This window comes from Sylvia atricapilla, chromosome W (genome assembly GCF_009819655.1).
Source record: "Sylvia atricapilla isolate bSylAtr1 chromosome W, bSylAtr1.pri, whole genome shotgun sequence".
Classification (NCBI taxonomy): domain Eukaryota; kingdom Metazoa; phylum Chordata; class Aves; order Passeriformes; family Sylviidae; genus Sylvia; species Sylvia atricapilla.
The window spans coordinates 6,229,823-6,251,108 of NC_089173.1; the positions used below are offsets into that span (position 1 = coordinate 6,229,823).

The 21,286-nt window shown below is 50.1% G+C and overlaps 1 protein-coding gene and 1 long non-coding RNA gene across 2 annotated transcripts in view; both read left to right on the top strand.

Annotated features, from left to right (window-relative positions):
• Positions 1-20,500, top strand: part of LOC136373362 (ephrin-B1-like) — a 90,567-nt gene extending 70,067 nt beyond the window's left edge. Inside the window, exons 3-5 of the mRNA XM_066338270.1 lie at positions 17,918-18,010; positions 18,956-19,084; positions 20,031-20,500. Of these exons, the coding sequence (XP_066194367.1) occupies positions 17,918-18,010; positions 18,956-19,084; positions 20,031-20,419 (611 nt within the window). The 3' untranslated portion in view covers positions 20,420-20,500. The remainder of the gene's footprint in view (positions 1-17,917; positions 18,011-18,955; positions 19,085-20,030) is intronic.
• LOC136373384 (uncharacterized) overlaps positions 1-21,286 on the top strand; it is a 455,798-nt gene that overhangs the window by 105,580 nt on the left and 328,932 nt on the right. The window lies entirely within an intron of this gene.

Below are 21,286 nucleotides of genomic sequence, written 5' to 3' on the forward strand. Positions count from 1 at the left end.
GTTTTTATTAAGGGGTTCATCAATTTCATTCAGTGGCTTTTCTTCTATTAAATTTGCAACTCCCTTTGGATTGCCTAATTTTTTTTGGTAAAACAATTCTCTTATAGGGCACTCTTTAGTTAGGTGCTGCATAAACGTTGCAGCAATTTTTGCCATCCAATATTGTTTTTCATTTTTTCGGCAAGTAGATACTTGGGTTATATTAAAACACGTGGGACTCACATGAGTGTGAATTCTTATAAGGGACTGCAGATTCTCTTCATCATAGATGAGATGGTAGCCCCTAGAGCATGTTCCTTTGGCATGTTTGCTTATTAATGGGACTATAATTAGTCCTCCCAAGAGTCCAGTATGAACCATTATCTCGATCTCACCTGGTCTTGCCTCTTGGGTTGGGGAAGTTATTTAGCTGGCCTTATGGAGTTTCTTTCAGTGTGCTCCCACTTGTTCAGTTTTTGATTAGGCTTTCTGTGGTGTGCCCTATAAGAGATCTGTAATGATATTATTATCACAACCTTTTTAACACTTTATAATAACTTAGAACAACAACTTACAGAGAACATTTTATGATCTAATTGGGCTTTGGTCGTTTCTTGAAGGTTATTTTAAGTGTGTTTGGATCTCTAATGGTAGTCCATTCAGAGGGAGTCTCTGCTGGGGTAACAGAGTCACTGGGAAGTGGCAATGGTCCTTTTATTCGGGATATGTGTGTCCAGCCCTTTTCTTGGGTTCTCACTGCAGTGTGGGTTGTGAGCAGGACCTGGAATGGACCTTCGAATTTGGGAGTTAGTGGAGTGGTATTCCAAGATTTAATTAGGACCCAGTCCCCTGGCTTTATTTGGTGTACATCTGCATCTAAGGGGGAGGTTTGAGGAAGATACCCTCTTCTCTTAAGATCGGCCAATGTTTTTCCAATTGTTTGAATATATTCTTGAGTGGCTGCCTCCCCTTCTAAATAATTTGCAGTGCTGTAAGGAGTTAGTAAGAAAGGGAGTCCAAACATCATCTCATATGGTGAAGCCCCTATGTCTGACCTTGGCCGAACTCGGATTCTCAAGAGTGCTAGGGGCAGACATTTTAGCCAATTCATTCCAGTTTCTGTTATCAATTTAGTCAATACATTTTTGAGGGTTTTATTCATCCTCTCAACTCTCCCCGAGCTTTGGGGATGCCAGGGTGTATGCAACTGCCATTTAATTCCCAAGGCTTTAACAACATCATGCAGGACTTGTGCTACAAAGTGGGGGCCTCTGTCTGAATCGATGTTATTTACCAGTCCATATCGGGGGATGATGTGTTCTAATAGTATTTTTATTACTACTTGTGCTGTTTCCCTTTTTGTAGGGAAGGCTTCTATCCAATGCGTTAAGTGATCAACTATAACCAAAAGGTGCTTATATCCCTGTACTGGAGGCATTTCTGTGAAGTCTATTTGTATACTTTGAAAGGGTCTTAATGCTATTTGTCTTCCTCCTGGTGTGGGCTTTTTCATTACTTTTTGATTTACTTTTTGACAAATTAGGCATCCTTCAGTAACTGCTTTGGCCAGGTTATAGATTCCAACACATAGGTTTTCCCTCAGGAAATGATCACACAACCCTTGGGTGCCCCAGTGGGTTAAGCTGTGGATTTCTGCCAGTATTTTTTGAGCTATTGCTTTATTTAGGAATGTTCTTCCATCTGGGGTCAGCCATTCCCCCCGCTTCCCTTGGTGTAAACCTAACTTTTTTATTTCTTTTAATTCATTTTCATCATATATGGGTTCACTAACTTTGTTAGCTGGTACATCATTTAAAGTAAGAATTTTTATTGGTTCTCCCAGCTTTTGAGCTGCTACTTTGGCTGCTTGATCAGCTACTTGGTTGCCCTTTCCTTCAAATGTGTCCTTTTTTTGATGTCCCTTGACATGTACAATTGCTATTTCTTGGGGCTTCATAAGAGATTCTAATACCAATTTAATTAATTCTTTATGTATCAGATTTTTCCCCTTTGAATTTAGGTAGCCTCTTTCTTCCCAGATTTTTCCAAATGTGTGTACTATTCCAAATGCATATCTCGAGTCTGTGTAGATTGTACCTTGGTCTTGTTCTAATAAATCTAATCCCCTCTTGAGGGCATAGATTTCACAACACTGGGCAGACCAATTGGGGGGCAGTTTTTCTTTTTCTATAACTTTTAAATTGTCCCTTTCTGTACCTTTGACTATTGCATAGCCTGATATTCTCTTTCCCTCTGTCACCCTAGATGATCCATCAATAAATAGCACCTTCCCACATGGTAGAGGTGTATCTTCAAGATCTTCCCTTACTTTTGTTTGTAAATCTATGATTTCCAGGCAATTGTGCTCTAAGTTTGGTGTGGGTTCCCCTGAGAGGAACTGGGCAGGATTTAGACTTTTTGATGTGATTAGCTCCAAATCACTGGTGCCGGTTAAAATCACTTCATATTTTAAAATTCTAGAGTCAGTCAGCCATTGTTGAGCCCTTTGGCTCAACACTGTCCTGAGATCATGGGGTGTGTGTGCAGTGATTTTTCCCTGCAGTGTCAGTTTTTGTGCTTCCTCTACAGGAACAGCTGTGGCTGCTACAGCCTGGAGGCAAGCCGGCCACCCTCTTGCAACTGGATCCAAAAGTTTGGAAAGATATGCGACAGGCTTTTTGTGTCCTCCCCATTCTTGGGTTAATACTCCATAAGCTATTCCCCCTTCAGAGTTAATGAATAGGTCAAACTTTTTCTTAAGGTCTGGGAGACTCAGGACAGGGGCTGAAGACAATTTTGTCTTTAGGTCTTTCAATTGTTCTTCATCCTTGTCAGTCCATTTTACAGGTTCAGGTTGGACTAACTTCTCATAGAGAAATTTAACACTTTGGGAATATTTTTCTATCCATAGCTTGCAATAACCAAATAGTCCTAATAATTTTCTTATATCTCTTTTTGTGGTTGGAGCTGGGATTGAGAGTATACCTGAGATTCTCTCAGGGCTTAATTTCTTACACCCTTCCCCAATGAGGTGTCCGAGGTATGGGACCTGTGATTCTACAAACTGTAATTTGTTCTTTGACACTTTGAGGCCTTTTTCCCCTAGAAAATTTAGGAGATTAATACTGTTTTTTTTCACTTCATCTTTCTCTCTCCCCGATATTAGGAGGTCATCTTCATACTGCAGGATTTGTACATTATTTTTAGGGATAAACTGCCTTAGTAACTCTTCTAGGGCTTGCCCGAAAAGGTTTGGGCTTTCAGTGAACCCTTGAGGAAGACGAGTCCATCTTAGTTGCTGCTTTCTCTTACTTTCAGGGCACTCCCATTTGAAAGCAAACCAATCTCGGCTTCCTTCTGCCAAAGGACAGGCCCAAAAAGCATCTTTTAGATCTACTACAGTAAACCAGGAATGTTCTCTAGGGATCCTGCTCAGGAGTGTGTAGGGGTTTTGTACCACCGGGTGCCTGGTAATTGTTTTTTTGTTTACTTCTCTTAGGTCTTGCACTAATCTAAACTTATTTTCTGCCTTTTTTACAGCCAGAATAGGGGTGTTGTGGGGTGACATACAAGGTTCTAATATTCCTTCTGTGAGTAGATGGGTTATAATTGGGGTTAGTCCTTTTTTCCCTTCCAGAGAAATAGGATATTGCCTGACCCTTATAGGAGGCATATTTTCTTGCATTTTTATTTCTATAGGTGGGATATCTAAATATCCATATTTTCCCTCCTCGGCCCAGACTTCTGGCTTGATTTCTTTCAAGTCTCTAATAGTCAGCCTCATCATTTGTACTACCATTCTTCCTTCTCTAGGAAGAATCCCTACTCCCAATTGAACTTGCAGGTCCCTTCCCAGCAAGTTACTGTCTACTTTGGGTAGATATATTAAATTAGTGACACATCTCTTGGAATTTCCTTTAATTTCTATATTTTCTATAACTGAGGCTTTGAAAGGCTCCCCTTCTGCTCCTAGGACTTCACAGGTTTTTCTTCCAATCGTAATTCCAACTGGAAGTCGGTTAATACACGATTTATCGGCACCAGTATCTACTAAAAATTCAAACTCTTCATGTTGGGGACCTACTTCAAAATTTACTATGGGCCCTTCTTGATGTTTCGTGGGGTCCCCTAACGCATAGCGCCCATGACACCCCTAATCCTCTTTGACTTCTCTTTTCAATAATTTTTCCAATGCCTCTTGCTCCCCTACGACAGTCTCATCAAATGACAATTTTTTGCAATGTTTTTTTAAGTGTCCTATTTCTCCACAATAATAACAGGCTCGGGTCTCTCTTGGTCTCTGAGGAGTACCCCAAGATGGTGGGTTCCTTCCTCTTCCCTTTTCTGGTAAAGATTTTGTGTTTCTTTCACCCCTAGCATCCTCTTTGAGATCCCTTACACTCTCCCTGGCCACGGCTACCATAATCCTGGTTTTTGCTTTTGTTCTTTCTTCTTCTCTCCTAAGATATACTCTTAGTGCTTCCCTTAATAATTCATTTATTTCTCGGTCTTGCCAGTCCTCCATCTTTTCAAGTTTTCTTCTGATATCTGGCCAGGATTTTGTGACAAACTGTAATTTTAATAATATCTGTCCCTCTGGGCTATCTGGATCTAGATTGGAATATTGCTGGAAATTCCGTCTGAGCCTGCTCAGCCAGGCTGCTGGGGTTTCATCTTTCTCTTGGGCCCTGTCAAAAGCTAATTTGGTGTTGCTACTCCGAGGAACTGATTCTTTAATACCTTTTATCATTAGGTTTCTATAATCCTCCATATTTCTCCTCCCTTCTTCTCTGTTTGGGTCCCACCCTGGGTCAGCTATTGGCAACTTCTGGTCACCGGGGGGGCCCATTCGGTTTTCTCTCTCCCAGATGCGCATTCCTGCTGCCCTATCCAGCCGAACCTTGTCTGGATTGAAGAGTATATTTAAGATGGAGTTTAGTTCTCCCCATGTATAAATATTTGGGCCCAAAAACTGGTCAATCTGGTTGGCAATTCCCACTGGGTTTTCAACTAGATTCCCCAGTTCTTTCTTAAAATTTCTGACTTCTGACGCTGTTAAAGGTGCATTGACAAACCCTATTCCTCCAACTGCCCCACCCAATGGGACCTCCCTTAGGGGAAAGAGTTTGGTTTTTGACCTGGTGTTACTGTAAGGTCCTTCTGGGGTTTTTATTGCCTGGCAGGACGCATTGTTAGTTGCCAGACCTAGCTCCCAGCTGTGAGGGGGTGCAGGGATTGTGGATGGTGAAGGAGAGGAGGTTAGACCAGTGTTAGGAAACGGCAGAGGGTAAGAGGGGTTATAAGCTGGAGGGGGGCAAGTTGGGGAAAGAACAGGGATTACAGTTTGAGAAGGTGGGATATGATTTTCAAATGAGGTTGGAGGATTAGTAGGGATAGTTTGTAGTACTTCGGGATAAACTGGAGGAGGAGACAAATGTTCTAAGGGGTCCCAATTATGGCTAGCTTCTTCTTGGTTCTCCTGCTTTTCATTCTTTTGTTTCCCTTGCTGTAACTTACATATTTTTGCTGTTTCATTTTTGACTACTTGTTTCTGCCAACAGATAGCATAGAGTATTTGTTCAGTACTTGAATCTCCTCGAGATTTCAAGTATTGAGTTAATTGTGAACACATCCAGGGGTCTCTAGTTCCACACCATGGCCATTTTTCAGGTAAATCTAGCTTAGGCCAAGCCTCTATGCAATAATGGGTCATCTTGATCCTGTCCAAGCTTTTAGTGGCTTCATCAAACTCCCATAGTTCTAACATTTGTCCTAGTGGACTGTCCAATGGAATTTGTTTTATCCTTTTCTCTCTCTCTTCAACTGGCTCCACTCTACTTATGTATGCCCCCATTTTCACTGGGTTTCAAATAAAAACTACGGTGCTCTTACCCTGACAGAAACTTTACTTCAGGGCAACACAAAGCAAAATTATTTGACTTTGTTTTAATTAAACTTCTTTAAGGTGCCCCTACACATACACAAGTTTAAAGGCGGGCAGCCCAAATTTTAACTCTCACTCACTCTTTGAGCACTCGTAAGTAGCCCCAGGGACCCTCTCAGGGTTTGGGCACTACCCCTGCCAGTGCTCGGAATGCCCCACAGGTAGCCTGGTGACCCGCCCTTAGGGCCTCAGCCACTACCCCTTAGCAAGCACTCCTTTACTCCCCTGCACCCGGACAGCGTACCTCTTCCCTGGGCACCCCTGACCAGTTCTACCTCTCGAACCCGGAAAGCGTACCCAAGATACCCCCGACCAATGCAGACTTTTATCTCAGCACCCCGACAGCTACCCCAGCCAGTCTCCAAAGCACCCCGAAAGCAGCCTATCTTTGCTACCCCAGCCGGTACTCAGACGCTCTGGGCCGTAGCCTCAGCCAGTACTCTTTATCCCAGCACCCCGACAGCTGCCCCAGCCAGTCTCCAAAGCACCCCGAAAGTAGCCTATCTTTGCTACCCCAGCCGGTACTCAGACGCTCTGGGCCGTAGCCTCAGCCAGTACTCTTTATCCCAGCACCCCGACAGCTGCCCCAGCCAGTCTCCAAAGCACCCCGAAAGTAGCCTATCTTTTCTACCCCAGCCGGTACTCAGACGCTCTGGGCTGTAGCCTCAGCCAGTGCTCTCTTTCTCTCCCCACACCCCGGTAGTTACCCCAGCCAGTGCCAACTCACAAGCCCCGAAAGTAGCCTGGGCAACCCGCCCTTAGGGTTCCAGCCGCTACCCCAGCCAGCGCTAGCCTCCTGTGACACCCCGGGCTATAACCTCAGCCAGTGTGGTGCGTGCTTCACTTACTTCTTTGACGTGCCACTTATTCTCTAAATTCCTCCGCACGTCCAGAGGGGGGCGCCTATGCCCCTGGAGACGCCTCAGTCACTCTCAGTTCACTCGCATCCTGCTTTTCCCGGCCGGCCCCCTCGCGGGGGTGCGGAAACGCGGTACTCAGCAGTCCAAACTCGCTTGGGAGGTCCGAGCTGCCGGCCCCCCACTCATTCACTCCACATTCGCTCGTCTCCACTCCCGCCACCGGTTGTTCTTACCGATGCTCCTCAGTGGCGTCCCACGAGGCTGGCGAGCGTCGTCCTCTGGTCCGGGATGTCCAGCTGTCCAGGAGGTCCGAGGTCGGGCTGCGCCTTCCCGTCCTGGTCCTCTTCTGGGCGTGGCTTAGATCCCGGCGAGCCCCCAAATTGTTATAAATGGGCCAGGAGACCTGCTCCTTTGAAAAGCCTTTATTAGTCAGCTCTTTAAAGGGGGAACTCGAGGGGTCGCCTGCGCCGCCGCTGCTCCTGTCGCCGCCGCTGCTCCTGTCGCCGCTGAGGATCAGGTGTCAGTCGGACCTTCTGCTCTCGCCGCAGCAGAGTCGGGGGTTCCGGTCTCGCGGGAATCCCCGGCAACCCAACTGGGCTCGTGTGGTCTAGGGGTGTCACTTCTTCCCAGTCTCTTTGTGGTCGTGGCGAGGCGGCAGAAGCAGAATTCAGTCTTTAGGTAGCTGAGGGTCTTCTCGGTGTTGTAGTGCCTCCCTTTTTACCTGGATTTGGTGCTGGGTCGCGGCTTTTGGGTCCGCTTGCCGGCAACTGTACTTCGGTTTTGGAGCAATGCACCATGGAAGTCCTTGGATTTTCCTATTAGGCGGGGCCAGCAGCTCGAGGAGCCGGCAGGGAACGGCGACAGCCTAGCCCGACGGAAGGGGGGGGGACCCCGGGGTTTTAGAGGGGGTATACAACTTGGAATAAGATTTTTGAGGGTACAAACTTTGGTACAAACAGCTTAACAGACCGGTTACAACTGGCATAATATTTGAAACAGTACAACTTTTTAACAAATGACAGACTGTGTAAGAAAATGGGAATCTCTTACATTTTATTCATTTCATTGTGAATCTATGTAACTCGCTGTCCGGAAACAATAAACTGGAGATCCACATGATAGCCGGATCGGTTGAGACGTATCGTTTGCTCTGTCCATCCTCTTATTAATTAGAGTCTCTTCTGCACATTTTACTTTGAGATGGCCTTTTTTACCGCACCTATAACACCTCATGTTTTGTTTATTCTGTGTAACAAAGGCTTTAGATACCCCTTTACTGACTGCCATGGCTACTACGTGTTCTGTGGTTGTAAGACATGTACAAGCTTCCACCATTTGCTGTATGGTGGGTTCTTGCTCTGAGGGAAGTCCTCTTATGATTTTCTTACATTCAGTGTTTGCATTGGAAACTGCAAACTTTTTGAGGAGTTCCTCTCTAGCTTGTGGGTTGTCAACTTGTTTTTCTGTAGTGTCTTTTAATCTATCTTTAATTTTAATACATGTTTCATCTGCCCCTTGGCAAATATCAGAAAAACTGTGTAGTGGGGTGTTCCCGTCTAGTGTTTGGAAAAGAGCACTTTGGGCAGCATTACTAATGTCATCTAATGCAGCTTTGGGTAGATCTTGGGCCTGATCTTCAGGTTTATCAAACTGACCGTTTCCACTAAGATGCTCCACTGTGAAGTGGGCTCGGCCAGGTTCAACTTTGTAATTATTTAATAATGCCTTTAGTCGCTTTTTCCAAATGGATTCCCAGAGAAGAAGCTCTGTAGGTGTTAAAAGGAGGGACATAACATGCCTAGTATCATGGGGGACTAGTACATGTGTTGAAAAGGTTATCTTTAAGAGATTTTCAAAATATGGTGAATTTTACCCATATTCTTTTGAGACTTTACATAAATCTTTGAGTGCTGCATATGGTATTGGGTCCCATTTAGGATTTCTGCCCCTTTTGTATATAACAGGGGCAGCTAATATTTGTAATTTTTCAGCAAACTCCAAATTTCCATCCAAAGCTGTTTCTTTTTTAACTTTTGTCCAGTGATCCTGAAACTCAATATCCGGATCTCAAGAATTACTCCCTTCTGAAGAGGAGGAAGGGGACCTGATAACTGAAGCCCGAGAGCTTCGGTGCTTACTCTGGCGACTAGAGCCTTCAGTGTCTGAACTGCGTTGTGTGCAAGTAGGTTGAATCCCAGGTCCAGTGCTGGGATTGTGAGAAGGGATCGTGAGTGTCCCACAGGAAGAGAGAACCACGGCAAGCGGAGGGGGTGTGGGGTGGGGGGCAGGGTCTGAAGGAGCAACCACAAAACCGAGTGGGGGGAGGAGGACACCGGCGCTTGGCAGGGGGTAGGGCGGACCCGGCGCAGGAGGACCCGAGTTTTCTGGCAGGGCCGGGAGGGAAGACACAGGTGGGAGGGAGACTGGGGAGGGGACAGGGTGGAGCCGCAGGGGTGATAGCACATGGCAGGGAACTGGGGTCTGGTGCGGGTGGGGCGGGTTAGAGTGGAGGGGCTGGAGCAGGGGGACTCGAGACCGGAGCAGCACCGGGAGGCAGGAGGGGGAGCAGGGAAACCCAAAGCGGGGGCGTGATTAGGGGCAGGGAAACTCAGAGCGGAGGCAGTGATGAGGGCAGCCCCTGCCTCGAGGGGAACTTCCACAGCAAAAACAGGACCCTGCATGGGGGCGAGACCCAGAGATGAGGGGGGGGGGGGGGTGTCTGTGGGAACTGGGGAATTTGAGACAGGGGCAGGGCTGAGGGCAGTGCCCCTCACAGGGGATGTGGGCAGGGGGGGAGGGGACAGTGCAGGGGGAGGGGCCACCATGGGGGCAGGGAGGGGTGGCACAGAGGCGGTGACAAGGGCGGAGCCAGCCCCAGAGGGGACTCCCACCTCAGGAACGAGACCCGCCACGGGAATGGGACCACATGGTGGGGAGGGGAAGGGTGGAGGGGGGTCCCAGATGCCATTCTGAGATAGCAATGAAGGTAAAATTCATGTGAGTTCTTTTAAAACAGCAGAATCGGCTACATGACCGGCTTCATAATTTCTCATAGAAGAAGGTGGAAGTGAAGGGTAAATGGGTTTAGGGCAGGGGTGAAGGGTAGTATCAAAGCTAGCCTGGCCAGTACTAGCCTCGAAATCGGGTAGGAAGGAGCTGGAAATACCAGGAAGCTGGTAGCAGTCCTGAGTTGATTTTAAGATGTTTCTATTTTCAGACCCCTCTCAACGAGGTGAGGGGGGAGAAACAGAGGGGTAGGTACACATTCGCTGGGGAGGGGATTTAGAAATTTTAGAACCCTTTCCCAAATCTTTAATCACTACATAGATAGAATGATAGAGTGGATAGAATTTTCCAACATGAAAATCCCCTTGAACCTGTATAGTATATAAAGATTTCCCACTTTATCCCAAAATTCTAAAGATAGGACAGACTCAGAAGTAATACCCGGAATATATTTAAAAGCCCAACGAAAAAGAAGTTTTAGATCCCCTTTTGAGAAAATAACACTGTTTCTAACCAGGGCATTATATACAAGGGAAAAAGCTTCTTGCTGCTCCCAGGGTAATTTATCCCTCATAGAGCCCTCCCCCTCCACATGACTTAAAAAGAAAGAAAGAAAAAAATAAAAAATAAAAGGGTGACTGTTGCAGATATTGGCATTGGGGTTTGAGCTACCCAGCCTGGGCCCCAATGCAGGCCTGTGCTGTGTCGCAGCTGGAAAATCATGTTAAGGTGTACACATGGAAATAGTGGATTTCTAGAAGTTGATAGATATAGTTTTGTAGTGTGAACATTTCAGCCACCTTAAAGAATAAGCTAAACAATGTTTGTTTGCATTCTTTTTATGACCTGTCATTGTAAACCATCCTGAAAAATATATAACCCACCATTTGAGGGAGAATAAATGGAGAACGCTATGCTTAACCACATTGGTTTGACGTACGCTGCTCCTATCCAGCTTCCCACTATAATTCAGAGCCCCTGTCAACAGGTGACCTCACCCAGAAAATACTCACCTTTCCAGTGGGACAAAAAATGAATCACGTGGAAGTTATGCTGAAGGAAACCAGTCTTCCTTAAAAGGAAGGTTGTTGGTTTTTTCCCCCAGAGAATTGTTCCAGAAAAATTGGATTTTTTCTCTTGGGGCGGTGGTACTTGAAAGCAACTTAAAATCCAGACCGAGGTTTTGGAGACGCTTGCCAGAGAGCTAATGAAAAGCTCTGAGGTTCAAGCAACCACGTGAGTGCACCATTTGTAACAGTGTGTCTTTTCAGAGTGCAGCTATGCCTTTCTATACCCCAGTCAGCCTCTCCATAGAGAAACTGCTTAAGAAGTATTCAGGCAGTGATCAAGCTCACACATCCACACACATTACCAGGCTAGCTCAGCAGAGAGGCAGAAGGCTCCCAGCCCCAAATCGATTTCCAGCAAGTGTTTATTCCAGTGTGCCGAAGGTGAATCCGGAGCCAGAGAGAGGGACCATGTGGTTTTCCTCAGTTATATAGGGTCTCAGGTTCATGGGTGGTACAAGGGCCAGGGCAGAGGGCAAGTGACCTTAGAGAAGAGAGGAACAGGACACCAAGCCCCATAGCCAATGGGGAAACAGGGAAAGGGGATGCCATGGGGTGAGTGACGGACTTGTGAAACCCCAAGAGAAGACTGCACAATGTCTGCAAGGATCCATGGAAGAGAAGCCTCTTTATCACCTGGGGTATCTTTAATCTTCCCTTTTCCAGGGCAGGGCAGCTGGAAATTCCTTTAATGGCACAAGGGACTCCACAGGGTGCAGCACTGGGAGCCGCATGTGATCCTGCTCTGAGCTGGGCTCTGATGGGTGCATGGCCATGGTGGAAGCAGTGCCTGGGCTGGCTCCTCTTGCAGGCAGGGGATTATTTGCAATTCTAGGCCAGGAGTTTCACCAGTGTCACGTCCCCAGTTCCAGAAGTTCCTGGTGGTTATGCAAAGTTTGCCTGTAATTGCACTGCGGTTTCCTCCTGGCTGTCCCACAGCACCCAGACTTGCTGTCCCTCCCCACTGCCTGGTACCTCCTTGGCTGCCTGAGCTCTCCCAGGCACCTGGAGCTTCCACAAGATTTGCACATCAATCTGTCCCTCTGTCAGCCTCTCTGTCTCTGATAACCTGAAGTTTTCTCTGAGCCCCTGGGAGTGCAGATGGAGCCCGAGCTCAGGTGGGCAGCTGGCCTTGGCCTTGCAGCTGGGGGATGGCACTGTCTGTCTCCATCCCCTTCCCAAAGGATTTCTCAGTCATCTCTGAGATGTTTTGCTACCTAACATGATAGATTTACACCCTGTTAAAAGGCAACAAGTGCTTTCCTCCCCTCCTGCTCCCAGTGGGGCCCACAAAGTACTTTGGCAGAGCATCAGGTGGGGAATTATGTGGAACTTTCACCCTGATCTGCCTCCAGTTGCTTGGGGAAACCACAGAGACTGCACATATCACCTTCCTCTCCCAATGACATACTCTTTCTTTGGAAGGGACGGACAGACTCAAAGACAAAGGGTTTATTTAGGGCCATGGTCCCCCTGAGCTGGGCAGGAAGCAGGATGGGGACACTGGGAGTTTCCACAGCTCATCCACACAGACAGTATTGATGATAAAGGGCTTGAGTGAGTCACCAAGCTGTGGTCCTGCAGCAGATGTGCTTTCCAGCCTGGATGATGTTCCCTGCAATCCAGCAGTGACTTAATTATTATACTAATTAGGGTTGGTTATAATTTTCCACCAGAAATTTGTTTTAATGGGAAATTAGCTTTTCACTTAAGCATTACTTGGGTTAAAGTGTCTTTTTCCAGTGGATACTTCAGTGTTTTCCTGTTCTCCCTTTGCCTCAGGAAAGAATGGGAGAGAGTGGAGCTGTAGGTGGTGAGGATGAGTGTGGTGGATGGTGTCCTCCCTTCTTCCAGCTGTAACCATGTGTGCCCCTCTGCTCTCTATAAGGAATGGGGCTAATTTAACCCTTTAACTTGATTTTGGGGGTGCTGATCCTGGCCAGGAAAAGCCAACCCCCATCCCAGCCAAACCCCATCCCAGCCAAACCCCATATGATGGTTTTCATTCCTATTTCCAGCAGTGCATTTGAACTGGGGATTTTCCCACTGTGTTTGCTGGAGCAGGGAGTGTGGGGTGGGATGGCCAGATTCCCAGTGCTCCATGGGCTGGCTGCAGTGACAGGCTCCTCACATGCCCTGTACATCTGTGGGGAGGGACACAGCAATCCCAGTTGGCTTCATGGCATGGGCCTGGGCCTGGCAGTGCCCTGATGCCAGGGAGGAGAGCAGAGGTGGCCCTCCTGTGGTCAGCAGTACTGGTGGAGCAGTCCCCATGGCCCATCTCTTTCCATGTTGGACCATGTGGCTGAAGCAGCTCTGGAGCAGCTCTGGAGCTGGTAGGAGTGGCTGTGAAACCCAAGCCTTGCAGCTCCTGCACTGTGCAGAAACAGGACAGGGCCGGGCTGGCTCACACAGGCATTTCAGAGGCTGCAGGGCCCCTTCCCGATGCAGCTGCCTGGGGAAGGCTGGGAGAAGGCTGGAAGAAGACTGCTGGCCCTGCTGGCAGTGTGACAGCGTGGGATGGGCTCCCTCCACACGACCCCTGCCCCAGCGCTGGCAGCAGCCCCAGCCAATGTGCTGGAGCTCAGGGAAGGGGCTGGGGGATGTGTGCTGGGTGCGGGGCTTGTGTCCCCACAGTGGGGCTGACTGGGAAGTGATGCCAATATTAATATTAATAGAATCAATAAAGGGATGCCCTGAGCCGAAGCTGCATGGCCTTGACGTCTGGGAGGAGGAGGAGCAGCAGCAGCAGCAGGGGCTGTAACCAAGCCGTGCTCTCCGGAGGCCCCAGGGAGTTGGTGTGCAGTGGAGCAGGCGAGTGCCTCTGCTCTGTGACTTGGAAGTGGCTCCATGTCCCCTGGGGTGCCAGCCCTGGTTGGTATGGGGAGGAAGGAGCTCAGTGCTTGTGATGGGTTGGGCTCCAGTGGAGCACCTCTGTGTTCGTACCAAGGGGGTGTAAAACAGCTTGAAAGATCTGGAGAGGGGAGGTGGCAGGAGCTGGGATTTTATTTGAAGTGCAGTCTGCTCGTGGATTCCTGCAGGGATCTCTGGCAGTGTCTGGGCACACCAGAGATGTGGGAGGCACATCTCCAGGGTGACCTGTAGGGGCTTCACCTGTGCCAGGAGGGGCTTTCAGCCCAGGGGTGTCCAGGCTGGGCTGAGGCTGCTCTGCACCAGATGCCCCTTGCCAGGGTCAGTCCTGTGGCTCCAGCAGAATCAGGATCAGGCTGTGGGACACCGGTGGGATGCTGCCACCTCTCCTGAAGTAATGGAAACACAAACCTTGTGCAGGTCTGGGAGTGAGGGAGTAGTGGGGTCTGTGGCTGTGCTGTGGCCATGCCGTGCCTGGCTGGGGCTGAAGCAGGGCTCAGCTGCACAGATGGAAGAGTGATTAAGAGCAATAAAAGGAAAGAGACTTGGATTTGCTACAGTCTCAGCACATTAATTGTGCCTTTGGGGCCCAAATCCTAACACAGCCCTGCTAGAGGGAATCCAGCAGAGAAACCAAACATCTCGATCTGGCCAAGGCTGACCATTTAAGAGACCCTTGCCAGATCTCTTGCCAGGTATTACTTCCAGCGTCTCTCATCTGCCAAAAACTGAGTTCTCCTTTGAAATATTTTTAGGGGAGAGAGAAAAGCTCTGGTGACACTAAGTGCTGGCACTGGGGAGGCAGCATGGACAGCACGTGGCATTGCTGACTTGGAGACGGGACCATGGGGTTGTTGGGGATCTCAGCCATCTGTCCCAGTTCTGTGGTATGTGTTTCTGGGATGGATGGGCATGTGGGATTCCGGGAGCAAAGGTCCTGCCTGGCTTCCATGGCGGCTGAGCATCTCCTCTAAATTGACAAGCAATTACATGGTTAATGGTATCACTGTTAAATCCTCATCACTCAGCAGCCCAGGGCTTAATGCTCCATTAGGGCAGAAGCATCTGATGGCTCTCTGGGCTGGGAGCGGCCTTTGGAAGTCACTGGCCAGAGGTTATTTTTGCTCTCCCAGTCCTACAGCCAACCTGAAAATCCTTCCAAAATGGAATAGGGCAGGAAAGTGCTCCTGTACGCTCAGTGTTGCTGAGGCTGGCTGGATTGAGCCTTGCTGGTGTGGCATGGGGAGGTGACAGTGTTGTTTCAGACCTGCCATTTCCTATTCCATGGGTATTCCCAGCTCCCTGCCTGGCTTCCTTCATCGTGTCACAGCTCTGCCTCCTGCTGCTGCCCTGCAGCTGCCTCTGCAGCTCGGGGCTCTCCCAGCTCTCCTGCAACCTGTTAAATGTGGGATTTAACATTTTCCTCTGTGGGTTGCTGACTCAGGGTTCCATCAGCAGCTGAGAATTGGTGGTGCCACCATGGCTTGCCCTAACCATGGCAGTGAGTGGCTCAGGCACCTGGAGAATCCATCAAGTGCCACCTGGATCCCAGTCTGGATCCACTGGAGCTGGGCTGAGCTGAGCCTGGAGCTTTCTGCTGGGACTTCTGCTGGGAAAGCAGGAAACAGAGCGGGAGGAGAAGCTCTTCATCGCTGAGCTTCACAGGGAATTGCGCTGGAGGAGCCTTTCCCAATGGATCAGGGACCTGCTGCTCTCACATCACTCTGCCCTACGTGTTCACATCAAACTCTCTGGACTCTGCACCATTTGGATGGATTTGGGGATTTAGGATTTTGACTTTTGGAAGCCCAACCAGCTGTGTGGAGCATCCAGCTTCTCTCTGGCCCATTGTGGATTTACATAGAATGTGGAAGCTCATGTCCTTGTTTCCAGAGGCCATTCCAAGACCATCACTGTGGGTTTTACAAATGTTTTTCCTTTTTTTTTTTTTTGTTCCCTCAAGCAACTGCTTCATTTTTCCACATGGTTCCCTCTCAAAGCTACTTTCTCCCTCATCATTTCCGTGGCCAGAACAAGAAGAAACTTTGTGTCCAAGTGTGGGGTGGGAAGAAAGATGCTCAGCTGTGTCCCTTCATCCACCCCTGTGGCTCCAGCTGCTCCCTCTGTCCTCTTTGGATCTTTAATATTTTTGTTGTCTGTGGATGGAATGTCTCCATAGTTATTTGGAGGAACTGCTGCTTTTGTGGGATCTTCTGGTTTCCCCCACTTGAACCACGCTTGCTTGTTACCTCATTTTTTTATAATTAGTTAATTATTTATAAATCAGACCTCACAAGGCCTCATAGGGACTGGTTTCTACAGACTGCTGCCTTCTCCCTCAATGGATGAGTCTTTGAGATGCAACAACCCATGGCATGGAGATGAGAAGCTGGGAAACTGTTCAAGGAGCTGCTTCAGAGCTGTGAGCTGGGATGTATCTGCTGATTTCACCCCCAAACTGGTGCCTCTGGCCTGGGAGAACTGGGATGCTGAGCTTTCTGCTGGAGTTCACTCCCAATGTGTTTTTATGGCGAGTCTGAGCTCAGGTCCATCCTGTTTGGATTCCAGAGAACTCGTGCAGGCTGTTGGGGGCGTTTCTCCATATTCCCAGGCGTTTGCATGGGGCTTGATGCTGACAGTGCTGCTGTCGGAACAGCCGCCAGCAGATCCCAGCTGGATGCACAGCTCCATCCCGGGAGCTGCTGGCAGGGGGGACCCTGCTGCAGGAGAGGCAATAACTCAGCAAATGGCCCAAGGACTTTTTGATTAGGAAAACATTTGCTGGGGTTTCAAGCAAGAGCCTTGATTGCACAGAGGTGTTTGGAAAGAGCTGATGGACTTGGAGCCTGCTTCCCGGTGGGATGCATGTGTGCTTTCCAGAGTATCCCAGCATGGAGGCTCATGGAGGCACTCAACCTCCTGCTGTGGGAAGGGGAATGTGGAAGGATGATCTTGCTCTCTATTCCAGCCTCTACCTGTCCCCTCACCAACACCCAGCAGAGTCCAATGGATTCATCCCAAATTTCTGTCAGTCACCTGCCTTCCCAGACCTGCTTTTTGCGAGATGGAGGCAGGAATTGGGCTGCACAGGGAACCTGAAACCCCGGGGCTGAGCTTTGGCCTTGAGGCTCAGGGAAGTGTTGGCTGCGTTGTGCTGGCCAAGTCCTGCCTTGTGTCTGGAAAACTATCCCTGGACTCCATGATTCTCCATTGCATTGCCTTCCTCAAGCTGTTGCTGAGCTCCTCCCGGGCTTCCCTGCTTCCCTGGATGAATTGATCCCTGTGGTTGGATTTGGTGGAGCACTGGGATGATTTGTGTTTGCTGCGATGGAGGGAGGTGACGGGGTGGGAACCATCCTGGTCCCTGGGTATATCCAACTCTATGCCAGGCGCAGTGGCCACATCCAGGGCCTTGGTGGGGTCAGAAACCAGTTTTTTGTGTCTGTTTAGCAGAATCTGATATTTAAGTGCTTAATCCTGAAATCCTCATGTTTGGGTTTATTCTCTCATGTCCCTCCTGCCCTGAGCCCCACAGAGGGCTGGAGGATGGGGGACCTTCCCTGTGCTCCCATGGGATCCAAGGGCTGAAAACTCTGTGCCGGCTCCAGCGAAAAGTTAATGTGAATTTAAGTGACTTCTGTCCTGCAATTAGAGCCCCCAGAGCCCACTGAGGCTCTGAGTTTACATTCTTCACTGAGGCACAGGGTGTAATTACAGATGTATAATTTAAACTGTGCATATGCAAGTGTTCCCATTATGCACCAGCAGCAAAGAAAATTATCCAGGAATTAAAGGAGGAGGAGGGTGCAGGCATGGAGAATGGCTCACTTGTGTGGATGTGGCAGTGAGAGGAAGTCACAGGGATCATGCCCTTACTGCTGCAGGCAGCTTTAGAAGGGGCAGGAGCTGGGAATTTGGTGGGCTCCGGATTGGGGTGTGAAGATGCGGCTGTAATGGGGGGGTCAGGAGTGAATCCCTGGGGTAGGAGGTGCCAGGGGATAGCTGGGACCTGCTTGGCAGTGCCAGGGGACAGTGAGGACCTGCCTGGGGATGGGGGGGGGACACCTGCCTGGCAGTGCCAGGGGACAGTGGAGACCTGCACAGTAATGCCAGGCAGCAGCAAAGAGCTGCTCAGCAGTGCCCTTCCAGCTCCTGGGAACCTGTCTAACATTCCCTCTCTTTTCTTGCAGCCACTTCCAATGGCACACTGGATGGCTTGGAGAACCGGGAAGGAGGGGTCTGCCAGACACGCTCCATGAAGATTGTCATGAAAGTGGGGCAGGGTGAGTCTTCCTGTTCCCTGAGGTCTCCTGCTGCCCCCTGAACCAGGGTCCCTGTTCCTCTGGGGGATGTGGGAATTCAAGACTCTAGGGAAACTGAGGCCAGGCCAGCTGCTCCTGGGAGCACTCCTGGGTTGGTTCAGCAGAATTGCATTTTTAGGATCTTTCTTCCTGCTGTTTTTCTCTTGCCAACATGACATATGTGTGGAGCACTGGGATTGAAAGGGAGCGATTGTTCCCAGTTACTTCGTGGGCTGTATCCTGGCAGGAAGTGAGCGCCACACAGGACCCATGAGCCCTGCGAGTGCCTCTGGGGGAGGGGGGCTGGAACAGGCAGTACCCCTGCGACTTCCTGGGCATGCAAGGGGGGATTTTAGCTGGCCAGGCATCAGGGATTTGGCTTACTGTCTCTCAGCTGTGGAGGCCACCAGGCTGTGGGGACTCTGGTGGCAGTGGGACACCAGGGATATCACCAATGGACTCTTCTCCTGGAGCTCCTGCACCCCACCACCTCCATCCCAAGCTGCTTCCCAGCCCCAGCAATGCCCTGGGCTCGTTTCGGCCCCGACTTGGATGCGCAGCTCCCGATTGTGCTTCTGATTATTGTGTTTGCACATTGGGGCAAATATTTATAATAAACAGGCGAAGCTGTGCTGCAGCCTTGGCCTCCTGCCTGCCCTACACTTCCTCCCACTGCCTGAGCAAGAAACCTGTCCCAGCCCACGCATGGGAGCTCTGAAAACAGCAAAGCAGGGAATTAGGGTGGAGACCTGCTTCCCATAAGCCCTAGAGCAGATCAGCCTTGCTCTGTTGCTCTCGGCATCTTCCAGTGCTCCTGTGCCCCATGGCAGTGGCTGAAAATTGGGGGCACTTCTTTAGGGGGAACAAGCTGCTACCTTCCGGGTTGGATCAAGGCTTCTCATCTATCCCTCCCTTCCCCTTTCCCAGATCCAAACACGGTGATCCCTGAGCAGCTGATGACAAGTTGGCCGAGCAAGGAGTTGGATAACAATGTGAAGATTGTCACACAGAGCCCGCACAGCAAGGTCCCAGTGGTGGAGGAGCCCGGCAAGGCAGGTGGGTATTCCAGGGATCCCCAGGAGAGGGATGGGGCTCTGCCTGCTGTGGAGCCAATGAAGCCCCTCCAAGTTGAGCTTGTTGCTTGGACCCCAGGGATACCAGACTCTCCGGATCCAGGATCTGGATGGGTTTGCCATAAGTGTTGTGCCCATCTATGCTGTCCCGAGCCTAGGGTGCAGAGCAGCTTGGGTTTGTTTTCCCAGCTCCTGGCAGAGCTTGGCAGGGAAGTGCTGTTTCAGCACTCTTCCTCCTCCTCTTCCTCCCATGTGTTCCTCACAGTACATCAAAGAGGGCTTGGAGGAGGTGAGGTCCTTGGGTGTGAGAGCCCTTTGAAGGTGGTTTCCTGAGTTCCTGACCCCTCTGAGAGCAAAGTGGAATCAGATGAAGCTGGGAAGAGCCTCTCTTTTCTTCCTGCCTGGATCGACCTCTGAGTGCTGCCCCCACAGGGACTGTGGCTACCCCGACCCAGGGGTCAGTAATTGGAGACTGGGGGGGGTCTGAGTATCAGAGCCCACGTTCACCAGGGCATCCCAGTCTGTTGTGGGGAGCGAAGGCTCCCCAGGTCTGGAATAGTGTCACCTGGACATGATTAACACTCTGCTCCATAGGCTGGGAGATGGGAAGGAGAGCAGTGGTGCAGGGTGGGGGACAGGGTGTGTTGTGCCCCCTCTGTGGATGCCTGGGGCTCCTGACTACCCTGCCCAGTCCTTCCCAGGGATGTGTGGGTCTGACTGAGGTGGGAAGGTGGAGAGCAAGTGCCATCCCCTTAGAGGTGAGGGGCTTCCCTCCTTGGGAGCATGGCAGGAGAATGTTGTGCTGAGTTTGGGGGGCAGAGAGGGGCTCCAATGGGCAACTCATCCCTCTGCTCCACAGGTGTGATCCATGCATGGACAGAACACAGATCTTTCTGCCTCTCTGAACCCCGTCTCCCCTTGCCTTGCAGGCTCTGTCAACCAGGACGGCCAGGAGACCCAAGGTCCCAGCAATGGCTTCCTGAGCTCCAAGGTGGCCGTGTTCGTGGCCATTGGTGCCGGCTGCATCATCTTCATCCTCATAATCATCTTCCTTGTTGTGCTTCCGATCAAGATCCGCAAGCGGCACTGGAAGCACACACAGCAGCGAGCCACAGCCTTGTCCCTCAGCACCTTGGCCAGCCCCAAATGCAGCGGGAATGCGGGCTCGGAACCCAGCGACATCATCATCCCCTTACGGACTACAGAGAACAACTACTGCTCGCACTACGAGAAGGTGAGCGGGGACTACGGGCACCCCATCTGCATCATGCAGGAGATGCCCCCGCAGAGCCCAGCCAACATTTACTACAAGGTGTGAGGAGCAGCCTGGGAATGGCCGATGGAGCAGTGCGGGAGCGCCAGGCGCGGGGCTGGTGCAACAGGGAGGAAGCGAAACGCCCTCCCCCCCCCCCCCCCCCCCCCCCCCCGGCACGGCACGGGCAGTGCCGGGAGCGGCACCAGGGAACAGAGGGCTCAACATGCATGTGCTGATTCTCCCCTTTGTATTTAGTTTTGTAGTTCTCAACTTCTGTAATCCCGAGACTCTGAGGGTGAGCCTTCAGCCTTCTCCTCTTCTTCTCCAGACTGTGGCCGGCCATGGGGGGCAGGTGCTGTGCCTTTATGTGCTCAGGACACCACTGGCAAACCCAGAGACTCCACCTCCCCTTTGTGGTTTGGGATTTCCCCGTGTCACCCCTCTGGCCTTGCAGGAAGTGCCCGCCAGCGCTGCAGGGTCTAGGAGCCTGGAGCGACGCTGGGGCCTTGGTCCCAGGAGCAGCAAGCACACAGGGGGATGATGAGGAGGATGCTTTGCCAAGGTGCCAAAATGCAGATAACTATGCAGGGAGGAAGCTGGCAAACCCGATTTAGTACTACTACTATTATTATTATTATTTTAATTTTTTTGTAACATTTTTATTTTTGTGAATTCCAGGCAGGACTCTGGCCTGCTGCCTCTGGGCACATGCTGTCACCTCCTTCCAGCACATGATCCTGCTGGCCACGGGGCAGATCCCACTCCTCCCACTGCCCCTGGAAACTTTTGTGTTCATAGCTGTTGACTCTTGTTTTAGTGTCTTTATAAAAAGAAAGAAAGAAAGAAAGAAAGAAAACCAAAAATTTTATCTCCACCACCCTCTCCCAAGCATTCAGTGCATGAGGGGCCAGACACTGCTCCTGCCCCACG